Raw genomic sequence first — 19625 nt, 5'->3', positions numbered from 1 at the left:
AACCATAAATCATGAAAACAAATTTATTTATTTTGAATAAAAATCATGAAAACAATTAACACTAAAAAAAAACGGTCAACCAAAGTTATAGATACAAATATCAGAAAGCAATAGCCAATTTTGTTATGAATTTTTTTTTATTATTATAAAGTTCATTTTTTTTTTGCCAAAAATTATAAACATTTTTGAGAAATCCATCTTAGGTAGACCTCCCTCTACTTTTAGAAAAATAATCTCTACCATCTGAATTACAAAACTGACGGCTAACTCTAAAAACAAATTCGTATTGAATCTTTTTTATTTTGGTTACAAATTCGTATTGAATCTGAATAATAAGTAATGCCGAATTCTTACTTCTTAGGCTGTTTTGAAGTTGACTATGTATATATATGGATCAAACAAAAATCATTTTTTTTGAAAGAATCAAACAAAAATCATTTTTTTGAAAGAATCAAACAAAAATCATGGAATGTTTTAATCTCCACGTTCATATTAACTCGTTGTATGTGGACCGATATCTTCACAATGGTTCAACTTGTTTGACACAATTTATTTGAGGAGGATTTAATATGGAAAATTAATTGATTGATAAAAAAAGGAAAATAAATTGAAATTTAATTATTGGGGGTTGTCTTTTTTATTTTATCCAAGAACATTTGAATAAGATGGTAAAAAACATCCTCCATAAAGGCTCTGCAATCATACATAATTGACCCATAGTTAGAAATGAATAAGGCTAGAGAAAATTATGTAGTTAGAGCTGACCATTTTTGGAGTATACTACTAATAGATCGGAGTTATTTAAACTTTGATTTTTAAATTGATTCTTTAAACAAATACAGGAACTAATTAAAAGTTATTTAACATAGTGCAAATTGGCGTGATTTCTTGCAAGAGTATGGGTTTGAAAGTTAATGACACAGTGAATGTTTTGATTTGCAATAATTGAGACATTAGTTAGCATAAAAGATGTCATAGGTGAGTTGTATAAATTTGAAGAAAACAAAACACCTCCCAATATATTGGAAACTATCCCTTCCATTTTTTATTTATTTTCTAGTCAAATAGTCTTTTCATCTGTGTATGTTGTACTATAAATTTATCATAACAAGTTAATCAATATGATTTTTTTGTTGTTGCTTCTTGTGCTTATCGGATTGGAGACAACGGGAACAGGTACGCATCTTATTTGATCTTGATTTTTAGCTATTATGGTCTTTGTGGACTTTTTAGTTTTTCAAATTTCTTTTTCCATCTATCAAATCTACTTTGGATTATGAAATCCGAAAAAAAAAATCAAGGCTGTTGAAGGATATTTTTAACACGTTTTTACACCTTTTGGCTTTTGAATTGTATAATGTAAATGTCCAGGACACACGAGAAACCAATAGAATTGAAAAAGATTATTATTATTATTATTATTATTATTATTATTATTATTGGGTTGAGTCTCCTTTAAGTAGCTTTTGGTGTTGGTCTTTATAGAAAAATTAAAATGATGTTTTATGTCCATACATAATACAAAAGATACATGCTTGTGGTCATATGTATAACTTACAAAAGTTGTAGAGTTAAGTTTTCTCATATATGAAATCACTATTTATGACCTTGTAGAATAACTGAGTTTTTTTTTTCCCCATTATTCCCTCTCCTGTAAGCAAAATAAGAACACGAGGAGGGATAAAATCAATTAAAAACCTTTAAGAATCATCCAATGTTTGATTTTTTGATATTGGGGTGTGAGAGAGAGAATGTTTTAGGGTATAAACACAAACCGTTGAAATGAGGATAAGTTTCTGATTTTGAGTTATATACAGCAAGGGTTTGAATTTATAATCCAAAACAATTCAATAAGTGTTGTGAATTCGGAACTTAAAATCACACTAATACAAACTATGATGTGTGGAGCAAAGAAAGTAGTAACCAATATTAAAGTGAACACAAACAACGACAATAATAACAACACCTAGATCTAATCTAGTAATCAAAGTGAAAAACACAAAACCACAAGCAAAAGATAAATGGAGAGAATAGAGGAACAAACACACCAAAGATTGTTGACCCAGTTCGGTCCAACTTGACCTAATTTGGGAGAGAGATTGATCTCTCCAATCCACTATCAACGAGTTCTTACAAAGAGACACAAATGGGTTGCAAGAAATTAACTTCAACAAGCTCATAAAAAACAACTCTAATTTCTACCCAATTTCCCAATCTCACCAATGAACAAGACACTCAATGATTTTCATTCACCCAATGTGTTTACAATGTTTCCCAACCCAAGAGAACTCTACTCAAAGACCTTCAACCCTAAAGTTATCTCCTTTGATTTCCCAAGTTTCTCTCTCTACAACCTCACCTTCAAAATCTGCAAAGAACACTTATATAGCAGTCTTCAGCTGTCAAAATCGTGTCACGTTTTTCCAAATCGTGACACGTTTGGTGCGTACGATCCAAAATACGACCAACCTTATTCTGAATACTTGCCCAACAAGCCGAAAATCATGTCACGATTGGACACCCTGCAAAACCATTTATCATTCTCAACTTCACAAGTTTGAAGACATACACAACAATAAGGATTTTAGATTATATAATTTGAGCAATTTTATTTTTTAAAATAAATACTAAATTTTACTCATTTTAGGAGATAAAAAATATTGAACCAAACTCTTATAAGAAACAAAATCAAAATTTATTAATTTTATAAAAACCACAAACATATTTGACTCATTTTATTATTGTCATCTAATGCAGAAGCACAATCAATTGGAGCATGTTATGGGCAAGTGGCAAACAATTTGCCTCCGGTCGCATTTGTAATAAATATGTTCGAACAAAATATTATTCATAAAATGAGAATATATAATCCTGATCAAGCAACTTTGGAAGCCTCAAGAGGATCTCTCTTATCTCTTGTCATTGGGGTCCCTAATGAAGACATTCAATCAATAGCCAACGATATTTCATCAGCAAATAATTGGGTCCAAAACAATATACTAAAATACACTCCAGGTGTTAATTTTAGGTACATTGTTGTTGGGAATGAAATAAATCCTAGTAATGACCCAACATCACAATTTGTTCTTCGTGCAATGCAGAATATTTATTCAGCACTTGCATCTGCCAACTTGCAAAATCAAATTAAGATTTCAACAGCTATAAATATGGGTTTGTTGGGAAGCTCGTATCCTCCATCAGCAGGAGCATTTAGTGCTTCCGCAATTCCATATATAACTTCAATAGTTGGTTTTCTTGTGAACACCGAGGCACCACTTCTTGCAAATGTGCATCCGTACTTCGCTTATATCGGTGATCCACAAAACATTCCTCTTGATTTTGCTCTTTTTAAACAACAAGGAAACAATGCAGTTGGTTATCAAAACCTCTTTGATGCCCAGTTAGATTCAGTTTATGCCGCTCTCGAGAAAGTGGGCGGTTCTAGTGTGAAGATTGTAGTGTCTGAGAGTGGGTGGCCATCTGCTGGTGGAGATGTGGCAACAATTGAGAATGCTCGAACATACTATAGTAATCTGATTAATCATGCCAATAGTGGGAATGGAACTCCTCTTAGACCTGGTCAAGCTATTGAGACTTACTTGTTTGCTATGTTTGATGAAAATCAGAAGCCTGGTGCAGCAACTGAACAACATTTTGGTCTCTTCAATCCTGTTGGCACGTCACCCAAATATATTCTAAGTTTCAACAAATAAATTGATGAATAATTGTGTCATGTATGCACATGCTGGGTATGTTTGCATGTTCTCCACTCTATATTTATGCCCACGTTTTCCATTGAAAGCCTATTTACCGGAATAAGGGATAATTTGCTTTCTACAAATTTATTTCTACAATGTGGTCGAACTCCATTATAACAATATCTGGAATAAGGCTAGAGTCGGATCATTAAACCATAAAGAACTTGCAGAGAGTAAATAAAGTGTCGAGAACGACATGATATTATACTGGTTCACTATCAACCAATCGAGTCTACCCCTAACAAAGTGACTGACTTTTCCTTCCCTTGAGATGAACTTAATTCACTAACTAAACATTCTTTGCTATGTCTGTGAGCTTTGATATGGTGCCTCTCTAGGATGAGTTTTTCTTCAATAACCTCTCCAAGCCTTATGAGTATTCTTCAACAGTCTCACCAAACCTTATGAGTATTCTTTCTGAAGCAAATCGTTTCTATTTATCTCAACAAATCTTGGCCACTGCCTTGTTGAGAACCTGATTGTTTAATTGTCTCTCCAAACTCTCCTTTTGACAAAGATTGTTAGTCAATACTAGATAGAGTACATGAATGAGTTTGTACCTGAATGACACAACTTTCTTCGAGAGGATATATTACAGTACAATCCTATATCAGTTTTAAGTGTTCAACGACAACTTGATCGATTTACAACATGATATAATGACACTCTTTTGAGTGGATTCACAATTAAGCTCGAGATACATGTTCAAGGATTTTTTTTCTTCTTCTTCAGACTTTGAATATATGAATTTTCCTTTTTCTTTCTTCCTTTCTTTCATGGATGTTCCGTAGAACTATCTCATGATACCATACATCAGATGATATTTGATTGGACTTGATTTTCTTTTAGCTCTATAACATGATCATTTTAGGTCTTGATCCTTTTGATCAGAGACCTTCGACCGTTGGTCCTTCGACCTTTGGTCAACCAACTTGGGTCCTTCAACCACCTCTTCAATTTGAATAACTTCACTTTTATACCGATGAAAAAACTATCCATTGTGAAGGATATATTTAATGAACTTAAAAAGTGAACTGTCTCCTTTAATAAGAATGGAGGTAGTATTATATTTGTAATCTTTTGTTTCATATTGCCAAACAAATTGTTTGTATGCTTTACTTTTTAATGTAGCTTTTCTAGTAATTTGCTCTTAATTAAAATTAAAAAGCAGCCCGGCAAGCAAACGTCTCTAGAAGAAAACTCGCTGCTTGCGGGAGACGGGCATAGTAGAGACATTGAAAGAATAAAATGTGAATACATGGCACAATTATACATAGTTAACTAGATTTAGATACATATATTTTTAAATAATCAATTTTTCAATTGAAACCTATTTCATATTTAAGATGACAGTAATGTTCCTTGTTGTATCCAACTCGATACCCGACTGTGCCACATGGTATTTAGGTGATTTGTCAGGATTAAAGAGACCATAGTGTTGTTCAGTTGTTGCACCAGTCTTCTGATTTTCATCAAACATGGCAAACAAATAAGTTTCAATAGCAGCACCGGGCCTCTTAGGAGTACCATTCTTGATGTGATTGATCAAATTAGAATAATATGTGGCAGCATTGTCAATTGAGGCACTATCTCCTCCTTTAGACGGCCATCCACTCTCGGACACAACTATCTTCACATTGGAACCTCCAACTTTCTCAAGAGCAGCGTATACTGAATCTAACATGGCATCAAAGATGTTGTTGTACCCAACTTCATTGTTTCCTTGTTGTTTAAAAAGAACATAGTCAAGAGAAATGCTTTGTTTATTACCAATATAAGCGAAGTACGGATACACATTGGCAAGAAGTGGTGCTCCATTCTTCACCAGGAAGTTAATTATTGGTTGTATATAAGAATTTGCTTGATCAGTGAAAACTCCAGCATTGGGTGGATATGAATTACCAATCAAAGTCATGTCAATTGCTGTTGAGACCTTGATTTGGCCTTGTAAATTTGCAGATGAAATTGCATTTTGAATGTTCTGCATGGCAGTGGCAATGTATTGGGCTTCATTGTCATTAGGTTTAATTTCATTTCCAACAGTGATGTACTTGATTTTTACATCTTGAGCATAGGGTGTCACATACTTTTGGACCCAATTTGTAGCTTCACCGGCATCTGTAAGAGAGGAAAGGGTTTCCTTGGTCACACCAAGGATCAATTCAATGTTAGAACCTCTAAGGGCTTGTAGGACTTCTTGATCTGGGTAGTATATACGCATTTTGCCAATGCCTTTTGATTTATATAAATCTACAACTTCTTGCTTTGATGGTAGATTATTGCCAAGCACTCCATAGCAAACGCCTGTGTATTGTGTAATAATGAACTAATTGTAAATCATTCCAATTTCTTTTAACAAAAAAAATACAAATTTTAGTCTGTTACGGGGCAAATTAAACGCCAACCTCATTCTTCATACTATTTCAGTGTCATAACCCATTATACCATTAGGCTACACATTCAGAAACTTAAATCCTCTAAAAAAACGTTTTTTTTTTTTTCAAGTAGTCTAACGGCTAAAAATTCACACTACTTCAGGTGAATAAATCGGGTGTCTGAGATTCGAACCTCCGACCTCTGCATACATAATGCAAATGCCCATGCTAATTGAGATAACCTCATGGGGATTCAACCGAGCGGTTCGGTTTGCTGTTTTTATTTGAACAACCGAACCAAACCGAACTGCAACATAAGAAACTCAATCTCAATATAACCCAATACTCAGCATGATATGTTTCTTACTTATGCATGATATATTTCTTATTTTGATATAATGCAACATGCTAATGCTAAAATTAGCAATTTGTACATGATATGTACTCTTATTTTGATGTAATGCAACATTTTAATCGTAAAACGTGTAAGATAAATGGAAATGATTGAAAATTTCAAAAAATGAATTAAGGATGTTTTAGTCACTTTGGGGTGCAACTAGAAAAAAATCGAGCAATAATCGTTTCAACCTTAATTTATTTAAGTTACTCATCACATTCTCGTGGGAGAAGACATTGAATGTATGGTAAGACCCGTAATTATAGAATTAGAAATGATAATATTAAAGAAAGAGTAGAAGTTGTACCTATCGTAGAAAAGGTGACAGAAACTTGACTTATGTGGTCTGAGCAAGTAAAATGGAGATTTGTAGATTCTATAGAAAGAAAAATAGATCAGATAAATGATAGTTAAAACAAGGGTTAATAGGTCTTTACCCCCCTGTAATATAGGGAACTTTTGGTTTTGCCCCCTGTAAATTTTTTTTTTTAGATTTCGTCCTTGTAAAATAAAGATTCTTCAAGATTGCCCCCTGAGCCCTGTGACTCAGCAGAATCTATGATGTGGCACCTACATGGCTTTTTCTTTTTATTTTTTAATTTTTTTTGCTTGCCACGTGTAAAAAATAATTTACACGTCATTTTTATTTAAAAAAATTAAAGTAAAAAATAAAATTTCAAAAAAAACGAAAATCATATTTTAAAAAATCTAAAAATTAATTTCCAAAATTTTAAAAAATCTGAAAAAATTCAAACTATTTTTTTAAATTGAGAAAAAATTAGATTTTTTTTTCCAAAAATTAAAAAACATTTAGATTTTTTTCCGAAATAGAAAATTGTCTTATCTTTTTCGAAATTAAAAAACATTCAGATTTTTTTCGAAATAAAAAAGTTTTTTTAATTTTTTGTACAAAGAATAAAAATTCTGGAAAATATTTTAATTTTAAAAATTTGGATATAAATGTTTTTAAATTCCAACTATTTAATCTGAAAAAAAAATTTGATTTTATTTAAATTTTTAAAATCTTAACTTCAGATATTTTTGAAAATTTTAAATTTAGAAAAAATTCTGATTTGTTTTTGAAATTTTTTATAAAATCCAGTTTTTTTTTTTTAAAATACTTCCTAATTTCAGAAAAAAAGATTTTATTTTTATTTTTTTAAATAAAAAATAAATTCGTAAAAATTCAGGAATATATTTTTTGAAATTTTTTCTAAATGCTAACTTAATATATTTCTCATCAATGACAGGAAAATCCATATGGTATACCGTTTCCATTCTCGAACTTAATATATTTCCAAATTTTCCAAAAAAATTATACTAAATTTAAAAAATAATCCGAATTAAATTAAAATTATAAAATTTGGAAAAAAAAAAGTATTATCTAATTTTTTTTCTAATTATTTAATTTCAAAAAAGAATTTATAAAATTTCTGGAATAAAGATTTTGAAATATAAAATATTTTTTTTTATTTTAAAAATTAAATTAAAAAAATCTGCATGTTTTTTCTGATTTTAACAAAAATCCGGAACTTAATTTTTTTTTTAAAATCTGAATTTTTAAATTTTTTAAAAAGAATATGGAATTAGGAAGTATTTTAAAAAAAAATCTGGAACTTTATTTAAAAAAAAAATTCAATTTTTTAAATTTTTGAAAAAAAATTCTATTTTTTTTTTCTGATTTTTAAATTATTTTTCGTTATTTAAAAAAAATTGATTTTTTTATTTTTTTTTTAATTTTAAATGACATGTAAATACACTTGGCATCCAAAAAAAAATGATAAATAAAAAAAAATGCCACATCATAGATTCTGCTGAGTCACAGGGCTCAGGGGGCAATCTTGAAGAATCTTCATTTTACAAGGACGGAATCTAAAAAAATAAATTTACAGCGGGTAAAACCAAAAGTGTCCTATATTACAGGGGGTAAAGACCTATTAACCCTTAAAATAATAAGGACAAGAGAAGATCTAGACAAACTATAGTAAAACTATTAAAAGAACCTAAATTGTTGATGTGGGTGCCACATATGCATTAACTTGGTCAAAATTGGTTCGGAGAATCAAAAGTGCAAAATGATGTAAACTTAAGAGGGCTGATTTGTTAATATTTTTTATAGGGGATCAAAATTAGAAGATTGTGATACTTAGAGGGCCAAAACTGCAATTAAACCTATTTATTTATTTATTTATTTCAATCTAACCTTGGTTCTATCCTAACCAATCCAGATCTTCATCCAAGCCCAATAAAAAAGAACACTAAAATCATTGTGGGTTTCAAAAACAATTTCTATTTTCTTTGGTTTTGGTTTTGGGATTTGAGGTTTTTGAATTTGTGATGATTTTGGGTTTTTTCTGGTATTTTTATCCTTAGTTAAACTCTCTCTGTTGACATTGATGCCATAGACTCTAGTAGCCTTTTAATTTAACATATTACTGAATAATGAATAACAAAAGAAGTAATTCAAAGTAATAAAATGCAATACAAAAAGTATACAATAATATTAATATTGGGAGAGAACTATTATTGACCTGTAAATTGTAGTCCAATGGATAGAAGTATACCAACAAGCAGAAAAATGATAGACATGATCGATGGAAGAGTTTCTCTTAAAGAATGTATTGCTTGATGAATTATACTAAAATATAAACCAAGTATGCAACTCTGAATCTCTTATACCTTCTTCTAGTCCATAGTTATACTATGCATAATTAAAAGAACAAATACTACTGCTTTGTATTGACTACAGTAAAGGGTGGTCTTCTAATAAGGAAGACTTTTAGCCCCGTCAATCACTCAAAGGAAATTGAGGGCTATGCATTGTTTTCGAATTCCAACCACTTGTTTTGGGTAAAACGAAAACACATATATTAATGATTGATGGCCTAATTAATAATGCATACAAGACAAATTTGCCGGCTGCATATGTTAGTCAGCTTAGCTAAGGAAATGTTATAAAATATAGGGTTAATTAAGTTTTTTATCCTTATAAATATCTGCAGTTTTATTTTTAATCCCTATAAAATAAATTATACTTTTTAGTCTTTATAAAATTTTCCGTTAGTGTTTTTAGTCTCTGTTAAATTAAAAATTGTTTAATTATGCTTAAAATTTTAATTTTTTAATGATTTTTTACATACTTGTTTAAAACATTATAAAAGGTTCCGCCACAATAAATTAGCTCAAAATTTTATTTTTAGGTCCAAATTTTCGTTAGTTTTATCTTGAATTTTTGGTGTTTAAAAAAAATTATATTTAATTCATTACATGTTAAAAAATTCTAGTTTTTTATAAAAGAAATTATTATAATGTTCTTATCTGTTAAAAATCATTTAAAAATATAAAAGTTTAAGTATAATTAAACAAATTTCAATTTAATAGGGACCAACACATACTTTTAGTCGTTGTAAAATTAAAATATGCTTAATTGTGCTTAAACTTTTTAATTTGTAACAAATTTTTCACATACTTACTTAGAATATTATACAAAATTCCCCCGCAGAAAAGTAACTTAAAATTTTATTATTAGGTCCAAATTTTCATTAATATAATCTTGAAAATTGGACTTTTAGAAAAATTCATATTTAATTCATTACATGTTAAAAAACTAAATTTTTTTATAAAAGAGTGTCTTACGATGTTATGAACATGTATGTAAAAAATCTTTCAAAAATTTAGAAGTTTAAGCATAATTAAACAAATTTTAATTTAACAGGGACTAAAAACACTAACAGAAAATTTTGTTGGGACTAAAAAGTATGATTTATTTTTATAAAGACTAAATACAAAACTGCAGATATTTATAGGGACCAAAAACTTAATTAACCCTAAAATATAGGGTGTCTCCACATCATACATTTTTTTAACTTTTTAATGTTAAAAAAAGAGTAAATAGTCAATTTCCCCCTTGAAATTGTAAGTTTCATCAATTACCCCCCTGAAATTAACAAAACTTCAGTTACCCCCTGAAATTTCACAACGTTAGTCAATTTACCCCCTCCGTCAAATTTTTCTGTTAGTGAACATGACGTTTTGCAAATACCCCCTGAAGTTTTGCACTTATGTGCAAAATGCCCCCCAAACTTAAAAATTTATATTATTTTTTTCTTAAAAACAAACAATTAATAGTTAAATATTAAAGCTAACTATTAATTTTGGAGTTTGGAAAAACTACATACATATATACATCAAAATAGGGAAAAATGTGTATTTTTAAAGTGACAATAATGGTTATTTCTAATAGACAAATTATTATTTTTAGAGGTTTATAAACAAATTAATAATCAGATTTAAATTTATATTTTCTCCTTCATCATCTTAGTCTTTTAACTCCTCCAACTCCTTCAACAATTTTCTCAAACCATTTAAACTACACAACCCCCAATATTAATCTACAAATCATCCCATTATTGTCACTTTAAAAAATACATATTTTTTTCTCATTTTGGAGCCTATTTTGATGTATATATGCATGTAGTTTTCCCAAATTCCAAAATTAATAGTTAGTTTTAATATTTAACTATTAATTGTTTGTTTTTTTAAAAAATAATATAAATTTTTAAGTTTTGGGGCATTTTGCACATAAGTGCAAAACTTCAGGGGGGTATTTGCAAAACGTCATGTTCACTAACAGAAAAATTTGACGGAGGGGGTAAATTGACTAACGTGAAATTTCAGGGAGGTAATTTAAATTTTGTTAATTTCAGGAAGGTAATTGATGAAACTTACAATTTCAGAGGGGAAATTGACTATTTACTCGTTAAAAAAGTTAAAAAATTTGCTTACAGAAAAGATTCCACTAGTAATTCCATGTCATAGGATTTTAATAAAATTCATTTATTTTTAATATAATATATTAAGTGGCTCAATATTGATGATCAAATTTGACAAGTGCATTATTTCATTTTCAAGTAACGAAGTAGTAAGTAAAATTATCTTCAGAAAAGCATTATGACATTTCCATAAAAAGATTATATCTAAGTTAACTGAATAAAATACTTGAATTAAAAAGATCCAATAAACAAACAAAGGTTCATATTAGAATCCTACACAATTAGGACTTAGTTACTCATGGTAACTAAATATAAATTACAAAAGAAACATAACATACTATAGAGAGAAGAAGGTTGATGAGAAACTTCTCCCTTGATGCTCCTAATACTTACCTTCCTCTTGAACCGCTTCGTTTTGAATGAATAATTGTGAATGAGAGGAGCTGTATTTACATGTTGAATTCTGAGTGAGTTTGGGTTGAAAATCTACCCCATTTCCCCATACCCGTAACTGAAAACTCCCGAGAGCGCAAGGGACCATGCGTGGAAGAATGCTCCTCGTGCGTGGTGCCCGAAAGAGTGCATTTTATGCACTGTTTTGCACACATGGGGCGCACAACACCTTCTCCTAACACATTTTTGCCTTTTTCTTTGCCTTTTTGAGTATTTTCTTCTTTAAAACTTGTCTTGGGACTAGAAACAAAATTTATGTACTTTTTAATGTCTCTAGAGGCCTCTTAAATATTTATCCATTGTCTTCTCAATTATTCTTCATAAGGTGGTTTGCTTTGTCAAATTACATGATTTTGTAGTGAATTACATTAAAGACGCCAAATAATTGCTTGATTTCAGAAAATTAAATTACATGACTCAATATGAAACATCCTTTTTAAAAGTTAAATTTCTTTATCCTTTTCTTCACAACGATGGTGGCGTGAAACTATCTCTTCCATTTTGGTCAAAAGATAAATTTCTTTATCCTTGTCTTTAAAATTTTCCTCTTAAAAGACAAAAATTGGACTGTAAGCATGTTGAGTATGCCATCAAACATCTTTCTTCAATTTGTCTTCGTGAGGTTAGCTTTGATAGAAATAATGCATAATATATGCAAGGTCCGGAGGTTCAAACCCTGACAAAAAAAAAAAAAGTATCTTTCTTCATTTCTTTTCCTTTTTCCCATTTCCATGTAAGTAACATGTACAATTTTAATTTGGCATCATTCAGTAAAGAACTTAACCTTATATTTTTTGTATAAATATCAACAACAAAATCAAAATAAAAAACAAAAACCTAATTTTTTAAGTATAAATATCAACAACAAAATCAAAACCAAAGCAAGAGAAGGGAATAAAAAGAGGGGAGAACTAAAGAAAGGAGAAGACATAACCAAAGAAAGGGGTCTCCACCATCACTTCATACATCTATCTCCTCTAACCACAAACAATCAACAAACAACTAAGATTTAGCTCATAAACGTAACTAGCACACCATAACTCTTGTTCATTTTTAAGAACCGTGTAAACTCATCATCTTTATTACCATATGAAACCATCACCATAGTCCATTACTATGAGCCAACCCCCTTTTCTAAACTACACCTTCATCATTCAACTTTCCAGGCGTAAAGTAGAAGCATATTGAGAACCCTACTATCAGAAGACAATGATCATAGAACTGATTGATCATATCACACCAAACTTCGCAACTGTTATCAAAAGATAATACCAAAAGCAAAGGAGGGGTATAAATATAGATTGAAGTCCGGGTGAGCGAAATATACTAATTCAATGAACTATATGAGTAAAATGAACCACACTGAACTATAAGAGACCAAACCAATTAAATGGTTCATGAACTGAACCATAAATTTTCAAAAGTCAATTACCAAACTTTATTAAGAGAACTGGTTTATAATCTTTAACCAAAATCATCTTTTTACTCAAACTTTATAAAAGAACGTTAAAATATAAATCAGCTTCCAAATTTTTGAAAAACAATAATACAAATAACCTAAAATTACTTCTTCAACGCGAGTGAACCCTATACCCAAGTTTCTTCGACTCATTGACTGAAATTTAGCCCCCAAATAGATTTCATGTTGTCTCACCATCTCTGACGATATAGGCCTCTCTTATGGCTGCTCTTCTCTTTGTGCGATCATGCATGACCATTCTTTCTTTTGATCCAGTCTCCCTGCACCCAGACTTTGGCAACCTTCGTTCATTAAGTTTATTGTGTTGGTCTCCAACCCCTTCATTCGAGGTAGCTTCTTGTTCTTCATCCCATTCAATATGGTTTCAGTTCTTTCATGCTTTTCTTTCGGATTAATTTTGTTTTCATAATTGGTAATTTAGCACATGCATGAGCTTGTGTGTAGTTTATTTTTCAACTTGGATTGAAATGGGGAATCTGATGTTTACTGCCAGAAACTCTTGATCTTCCTGCGGATAATGGTGAAAATTCCAAGGCAAAACTGTTTCCTGCGGATTTTTCTAAAGATTTAGGTTCCATATTCAATATCAAAAGAATAAAAATAAAGAAATTCATAATCTTACAATTTTAAAATTTAAAGAAGAAAAGAATCTAAAGAAATGCAGCTGTAAATCCGCAGGAATATCTGTAGGTAAATCTGCAGGTCAAACGAAAATCTGCAGGTAAATCCGCTGGAATATCTGTGGAATTTCCCAAGGATTCATTGGGTAAAAAAGAAAATAGCTTCCGCAGGAAAACCCCAGCAAATGGATTCATTACCTGCGGAGTTGCATGCCGTTTCTAGATCCGTAAGTACGTTGTCCAGATCAACAAGATCGCAGCAAAATCCTCAGAAACTCCTGTGGAATTTTTCGAGGGTAAATCTGCAGGTAAAACGAGAAATTCTAGTAATGGTTTGGTCCCAACTCTTTATATAGGTTCAAGCATTTTCGGTCCGGCTTTTCTTATTCCTTCTTGAAAAACTCGTCTTGCTGCCAACTGAAAGCCAACACACTTGAATCCACATCATGGTAACTTGGTAAGTACCATCCACAATTACTGCACGTACATCGACAAGAATTAAGTAGCATGACTTAAGTCCCATGGGGTAATTTTTTTTCAACGACATTTAAATCACGTTGGTTGTTATCGAATGTCAGTTAACTTACGCTGATTTTACCGAACAAGTGTTCACTCACGTTGGGGAATTTTCGGTTGTTTATGTGGGAACAAGCAATTTTGATCGAGAGAAGAGCAATTTCCATAAAATTAACAGACACACTACTAAATCAAATCATTAATATAGTTCAATGCATATCAGATTATGAACAACACCTGTAGCAGTCAAGGAACTAAATCGAAGGCCCTAGTGCACTACAAAGACAAAACTACGAAGCCAAAATAAATCTAACAACTTTAAAACACTAATGCACTACTCCCCCACCTTCATGACACCCAAAATTTCAATTCCAATGCTATACTTAAAGAGCCATCCCTTGACCTTGAGATCATTAGTACACAATCAACCCTTCCAAATATCACAAATTTTACAACACCACTTCACTCACCTAAATTCCAAAGAGGATCATTCTTTTGCCAAATATATAATGAAATTTCACTTCTATATTCCTATGCACAAAAGAAACATTTTTCAACACCAACAATTTGGTTTTCAATTTATTCACAAAGAATCTCAAACTCCATGGACAAATAATCACCATTCACCCATGCGAGGGCCACTTAATTTAGAGCGTGTTCTACTATTACTTTTCCCTATTTTAACTATACACAATCAATTGATAACTCAAGACCAAACACCAAAGGTTAATATTCTGCTTCATTTGTGTCCATCAAGCCTACTTATGTTGCAAATTTTGCTAGAGTTGTGCCTTTATTGTTAGCATACTATATAAGTTTGATGTCTTCCAATATGACATTAAACACAAACTAAAATATAATGGTGGAATTACATAAGTAACAATATATGATATGATGTTTCATTTATTTAATTCATGACATACATAGAAAGATGGAAATTCTGTCAAAAAAAAAAAGAAAGATGGAAATAACATGTGCACACATGGCACAATTATTCATAGTAAACTATATTTAGCTGCATATCTTTTTTAAATTATCAATTTATTCAATTGAAACTTGTTTGATATTTAGATGATTTGTCAGGATTAAAGAGACCAAAATGTTGTTCAGTTGCTGCACCAGTCTTCTGATTTTCATCAAACATGGCAAACAAGTATGTCTCAATTGCTCCGGGTCTCTTAGGAGTCCCATTCTTGACGTGATTGATCAAATTTTGATAATATGTGGAAGCATTATCAGTTGAGGCACTATCTCCACCATCAGATGGCCATCCACTCTCGGACACAACTATCTTCACATCGGTACCCCCAACTTTCTCAAGAGCAGCATATACTGAGTCTAATTGGGCATCAAAGAGGTTTTGGTACCCAACATCATTGTTTCCTTGTTGTTTAAAAAGAGCATAGTCAAGAGAAATGCTTTGCTTATTACCGATATAAGCGAAGTACGGATACACATTGGCAAGAAGTGGTGCTCCATTGTTCTTTAGGAAGTCTATTATTGGCTGTAAATATTGCTTTGCTTGGTCAGTGAAAGCACCATCATTGGGTGGATATGAAGTACCAATCAAAGTCATGTCAATTGCTGTTGAGACCTTGATTTGGCCTTGTAAATTTGCTGATGAAATTGCATTTTGAATGTTTTGCATGGCAGTGGCAATGTATTGGGCTTCATTGTCATTAGGTTTAATTTCATTTCCAACAGTGATGTACTTGATTTTTACATCTTGAGCATATGGTGTCACATATTTTTGGACCCAATTTGTAGCTTCATTGCCATCTGTAAGAGAAGATAGGGTTTCCTTGGCCACATCAAGGATCAATTCTATGTTGGAACCTTTAAGGGCTTGAAGGGCTTGTTCGTCTGGGAAGTATATACGCATTTTGTCAATGCCATTTGACTTATATAAGTCCACAACTTCTTGACTTGATGGTAGATTATTGCCAAGCACTCCATAGCAAACTCCTACGGATTGCACAACTGCGTAAATAATAACGAACTAAGTGAGTTGTTGCAAACGTCAAAATTTTAGGGTTTATGATGCACATGTACGAATAAGGTAACAATGTGGAAAATAAGATACATGGTTTAAAATAAATATGTAAGGTCCAGGGTTCAAACCTCGGCCACCACAAAAAAAAATACACACACAAATAATATCATATTAATACATCAAAAATCCACAAACTTCACTCACAACGAAAGAACTAAAAAAGTAGATCGTACCAAAAAAAGTATCATACTTGTACCACTACAAGTACTTAACCTTTTTATAAAGGAAAATGTTACATAGACACCCTTTATTCCCATACACTCTTGTACACCCCATGCACTAGGAAGAGAGAAGAGGAGAGGAAAGAGAAAGTGTGCTTGTGTGGGGTCCACGTGACTACGTGTTAGATTTTTGTGTGGATGTCAAATGGTGTATTGCCACCTAAGGGTGTCTATGTATCATTACTCTTTATAAATACACTTGCTTGAGAGGTTGATGGTTAGTTTGTTGGACATTGAACCTCAATCTTAATTTATACTTTTTCATCGTCCTAACCTATAATACAAGTAACCTACAAATTCAGAATTGTAAGTCATTAAATTAAATTACAATATAAAAGAATTTTCCAAAGTGAACTGGACTTCAAATTTGAAGAAAATAGTTATTTTTTAATATTTGTGATTTTTATCCGGTCGATGTTTGAACCCCAGACCTTATATATATTACACATTATCCCTATCAATGGAACAAATTGAGCTAAGTTCACGATGATAATATTTGTGATTCTATCTACTCGGATATAAACACAATTGTGTCAAAGTAAAAAAATGTAGATACACAAATGACAAATAAGATTCCATTTCTAATAACACTTGATTCTATCATTTTGTAACTATTTTCTATCTCAAACTTATATTATGTTCTTTTTATTAGTTTGATTTTGTATCGATACGACGACAATACATACTTTTCTTTGTATGTCTTTGATCGTTTGGTCAATTGTCCCGCAAATAGTTCATATAACAAACCTCTACGGAAATTTGCATTCCCTTGAGCAAAATGTCGGTTGACAAAAATGGAATTGCAATCAAGATATATTTTTAGTTTTGAAGATTTCACTTACACCGTAAAATATTATAATGTGAACTCTCATAATTGACAATTTATTGTGTCCCTTGAAAGGTAGACATAATGATTTGGACCTTATTTTATTGAAGTTACACATCCCTAAGGTGAGGCCTCACACTTATGAGGTAGGTGTATGGCTACCTAGAAATATGATATACCCATACATAAATTTTGTTACATTTTATTTTCTATTTAAAAGAATAAATACAAAACTAACACTCGTTTTTTTAAAAAAAAAAAGAGATCAAAATAGAAATAAAATTGGACAAATTTATGTAGTTTTTTTTTTTTTTTAAAAAAGGTTCAAAATAGAAATAAAATTGGACAAATTTATGTAAAGACTAAACTCAAAAGTTGTAATTTTATAGGACTAAAATATATATGATGATCATATAAGTAATATATACAATATATAATACGAATAAATACAAAAAAAAATGACAAAGAATTGATACAATACAATAATAACAAAACATCAATATGATGACATCATTTTCCTAAATATTTTATATTTTTATTAACTTACTTGGTTTAATTCACTTTTCGACCCTGTCCAAATGTGGACTAAACTATTAATAGAAAATTTTAAGAAAATATTATATTTATTGTTTATTTTTTTATTAATATCAAATTTATTATTCTTGATAAACAAAAACATGATTTTACTACTAGGAAAAACAAAACTAGGGAGGGAAATTATTGACGGAAAAAATAAAATCTCTCACAAATTCTTTGGTTTCAAAATTTAGTGACAGAATTAGATAGAGATTTTATGTTTTTCCTCACTAAATTTCCATCGCTAATTTTTGTTTTTATAGTAAATATACAGAATATGGTAACGGTCCACTTAGATGTGAGGGATGCATCCTTAAAATATATATTTAGCTCCATCAGAAAAAAAAATAGATTAGCTTCGCCACTACACAACCTTTAAAAAATGTATATATACTAAAAGTTAATTAATAAATAACTATTTTTTAAGTAAAAATTAATTAATTTTTTCAACATAAAATAGTTTATAACACACATATTCAAAATAATTATAAAACACACATATAACAATACTTGTAAAAATATGTATAGAGTAGGGTAGAGATATGTTCATAAAAAAGAGAGTGCATATACATATAATTAAGCAAATCATTAGGCTTTAACAATAGAGACATATGCAAACAAATATGTTGATGCTTACATTATTTGAATATTATTATAATCTGTTGACAATGATGCATGCTCTAGTTAGCATTCTTAAACATATCATGAAAAGTAAAAGAAATATTCAAAATATAATGCAATACAGACCTGTAAATTTTAGTCCAATGGACAATATACCAACAAGCAGAAAAATGATAGACATGATCAATCGAAGAGTTTCTTTTTAAGAATGTATTGCTTTAATTATACCAAAGTATAAACCAAGTATGCAGCTATGATATATCTTTATTCCACCTGCTAGTCCATATTTATATGCATAATAATAAGAAGAAACAAATACTATTCCTAGTACTAATTGCAGGGTTAAAGAGACTCTGAGCCCCGTCAATCACTCAAAGGAAAATTAATGCTATGGTTTTAAATTCCAACCAATTTTTCTGGTGAAAACGCATATATTGTTGAATGATGGCCTAATGCATACAAGACTAATGTTAATCAGTCGCCATTGATTTTGTATACTAGTCAGTTAGCTTAGCTACGTGAAGGAAAGGAAACCTTCTTAATTATATAACTTATTCAGTACGTTCTAAATTTGAAATTTTTTGTTGTTGTTATTTTATGGGGAAGTCTATGGCACTAATTAAGATGACGTGATAGATTCATATGGTTATTTGTAAGTGACCAGAATTCGTAACAAGTCATTAGTTTTGTATCACCTACAATTCTGAGTGACACTTCTAAAAGGTATGTTTGATGTCAGATTTGTGTCAGACTTCGATATAACATCAATAGTGTGTTTGATGTCAGATATGTGTCAGACTCCGATACAACATCAATATATGCAATTATTTTCAATCAATTTTTTATTTTATTTTTAAATTTACTACTCCATTTTGACATATAAAGCACTAACATTGTGATATTTAAGTCGCTTCGGATTCGTTACGAAATCTCCCTATAAAAGGAGAGCTCGCTTCA

At 30.7% G+C, this 19625-nt stretch overlaps 3 protein-coding genes across 3 annotated transcripts; 1 reads left to right on the top strand and 2 right to left on the bottom strand.

Moving 5' to 3' along the window:
* The first annotated feature begins 638 nt into the window (after positions 1–638).
* Positions 639–4742, top strand: LOC11440259 (glucan endo-1,3-beta-glucosidase). Its single transcript, XM_024780660.2, has 2 exons — positions 639–1176; positions 2758–4742. Exons 1-2 carry the CDS (start codon positions 1122–1124, stop codon positions 3711–3713), a joined length of 1011 nt encoding a protein of 336 aa, XP_024636428.2. The 5' UTR covers positions 639–1121; the 3' UTR covers positions 3714–4742.
* Positions 4743–4912: 170 nt separating this feature from the next.
* Positions 4913–9375, bottom strand: LOC11438141 (glucan endo-1,3-beta-glucosidase). The gene is made up of 3 exons (XM_024780695.2): positions 9062–9375; positions 6838–6906; positions 4913–6062 (listed from the first exon to the last, which is right to left on the bottom strand). Exons 1-3 carry the CDS (start codon positions 9117–9119, stop codon positions 5089–5091), a joined length of 1101 nt encoding a protein of 366 aa, XP_024636463.1. The 5' UTR covers positions 9120–9375; the 3' UTR covers positions 4913–5088.
* A 5864-nt stretch (positions 9376–15239) lies between these two features.
* On the bottom strand, positions 15240–18934 carry LOC11440651 (glucan endo-1,3-beta-glucosidase). Its single transcript, XM_003607271.4, has 2 exons — positions 18795–18934; positions 15240–16351 (listed from the first exon to the last, which is right to left on the bottom strand). Exons 1-2 carry the CDS (start codon positions 18847–18849, stop codon positions 15417–15419), a joined length of 990 nt encoding a protein of 329 aa, XP_003607319.1. The 5' UTR covers positions 18850–18934; the 3' UTR covers positions 15240–15416.
* Between the last annotated feature and the right edge of the window lie 691 nt (positions 18935–19625).

The sequence above is a fragment of the Medicago truncatula genome, chromosome 4 (assembly GCF_003473485.1).
Source record: "Medicago truncatula cultivar Jemalong A17 chromosome 4, MtrunA17r5.0-ANR, whole genome shotgun sequence".
Classification (NCBI taxonomy): domain Eukaryota; kingdom Viridiplantae; phylum Streptophyta; class Magnoliopsida; order Fabales; family Fabaceae; genus Medicago; species Medicago truncatula.
The sequence above is the reverse complement of the archived record's forward strand: the minus strand, read 5'-3'. Positions and strand labels throughout refer to the sequence as shown.

Coding starts and splice junctions, on each gene's coding strand:
- LOC11440651 (XM_003607271.4), bottom strand. CDS start 18,849: ATGTCTATCATTTTTCTGCTTGTTGGTATATTGTCCATTGGACTAAAA. Junction 16,352..18,794: donor CATTGGACTAAAATTTACAG/GTCTGTATTGCA, acceptor TTATTTACGCAG/TTGTGCAATCCGTAGGAGTT.
- LOC11438141 (XM_024780695.2), bottom strand. CDS start 9,119: ATGTCTATCATTTTTCTGCTTGTTGGTATACTTCTATCCATTGGACTA. Junction 6,907..9,061: donor CATTGGACTACAATTTACAG/GTCAATAATAGT, acceptor TTCTTTCTATAG/AATCTACAAATCTCCATTTT. Junction 6,063..6,837: donor TGTCACCTTTTCTACGATAG/GTACAACTTCTA, acceptor CACAATACACAG/GCGTTTGCTATGGAGTGCTT.
- LOC11440259 (XM_024780660.2), top strand. CDS start 1,122: ATGATTTTTTTGTTGTTGCTTCTTGTGCTTATCGGATTGGAGACAACG. Junction 1,177..2,757: donor ATTGGAGACAACGGGAACAG/GTACGCATCTTA, acceptor CATCTAATGCAG/AAGCACAATCAATTGGAGCA.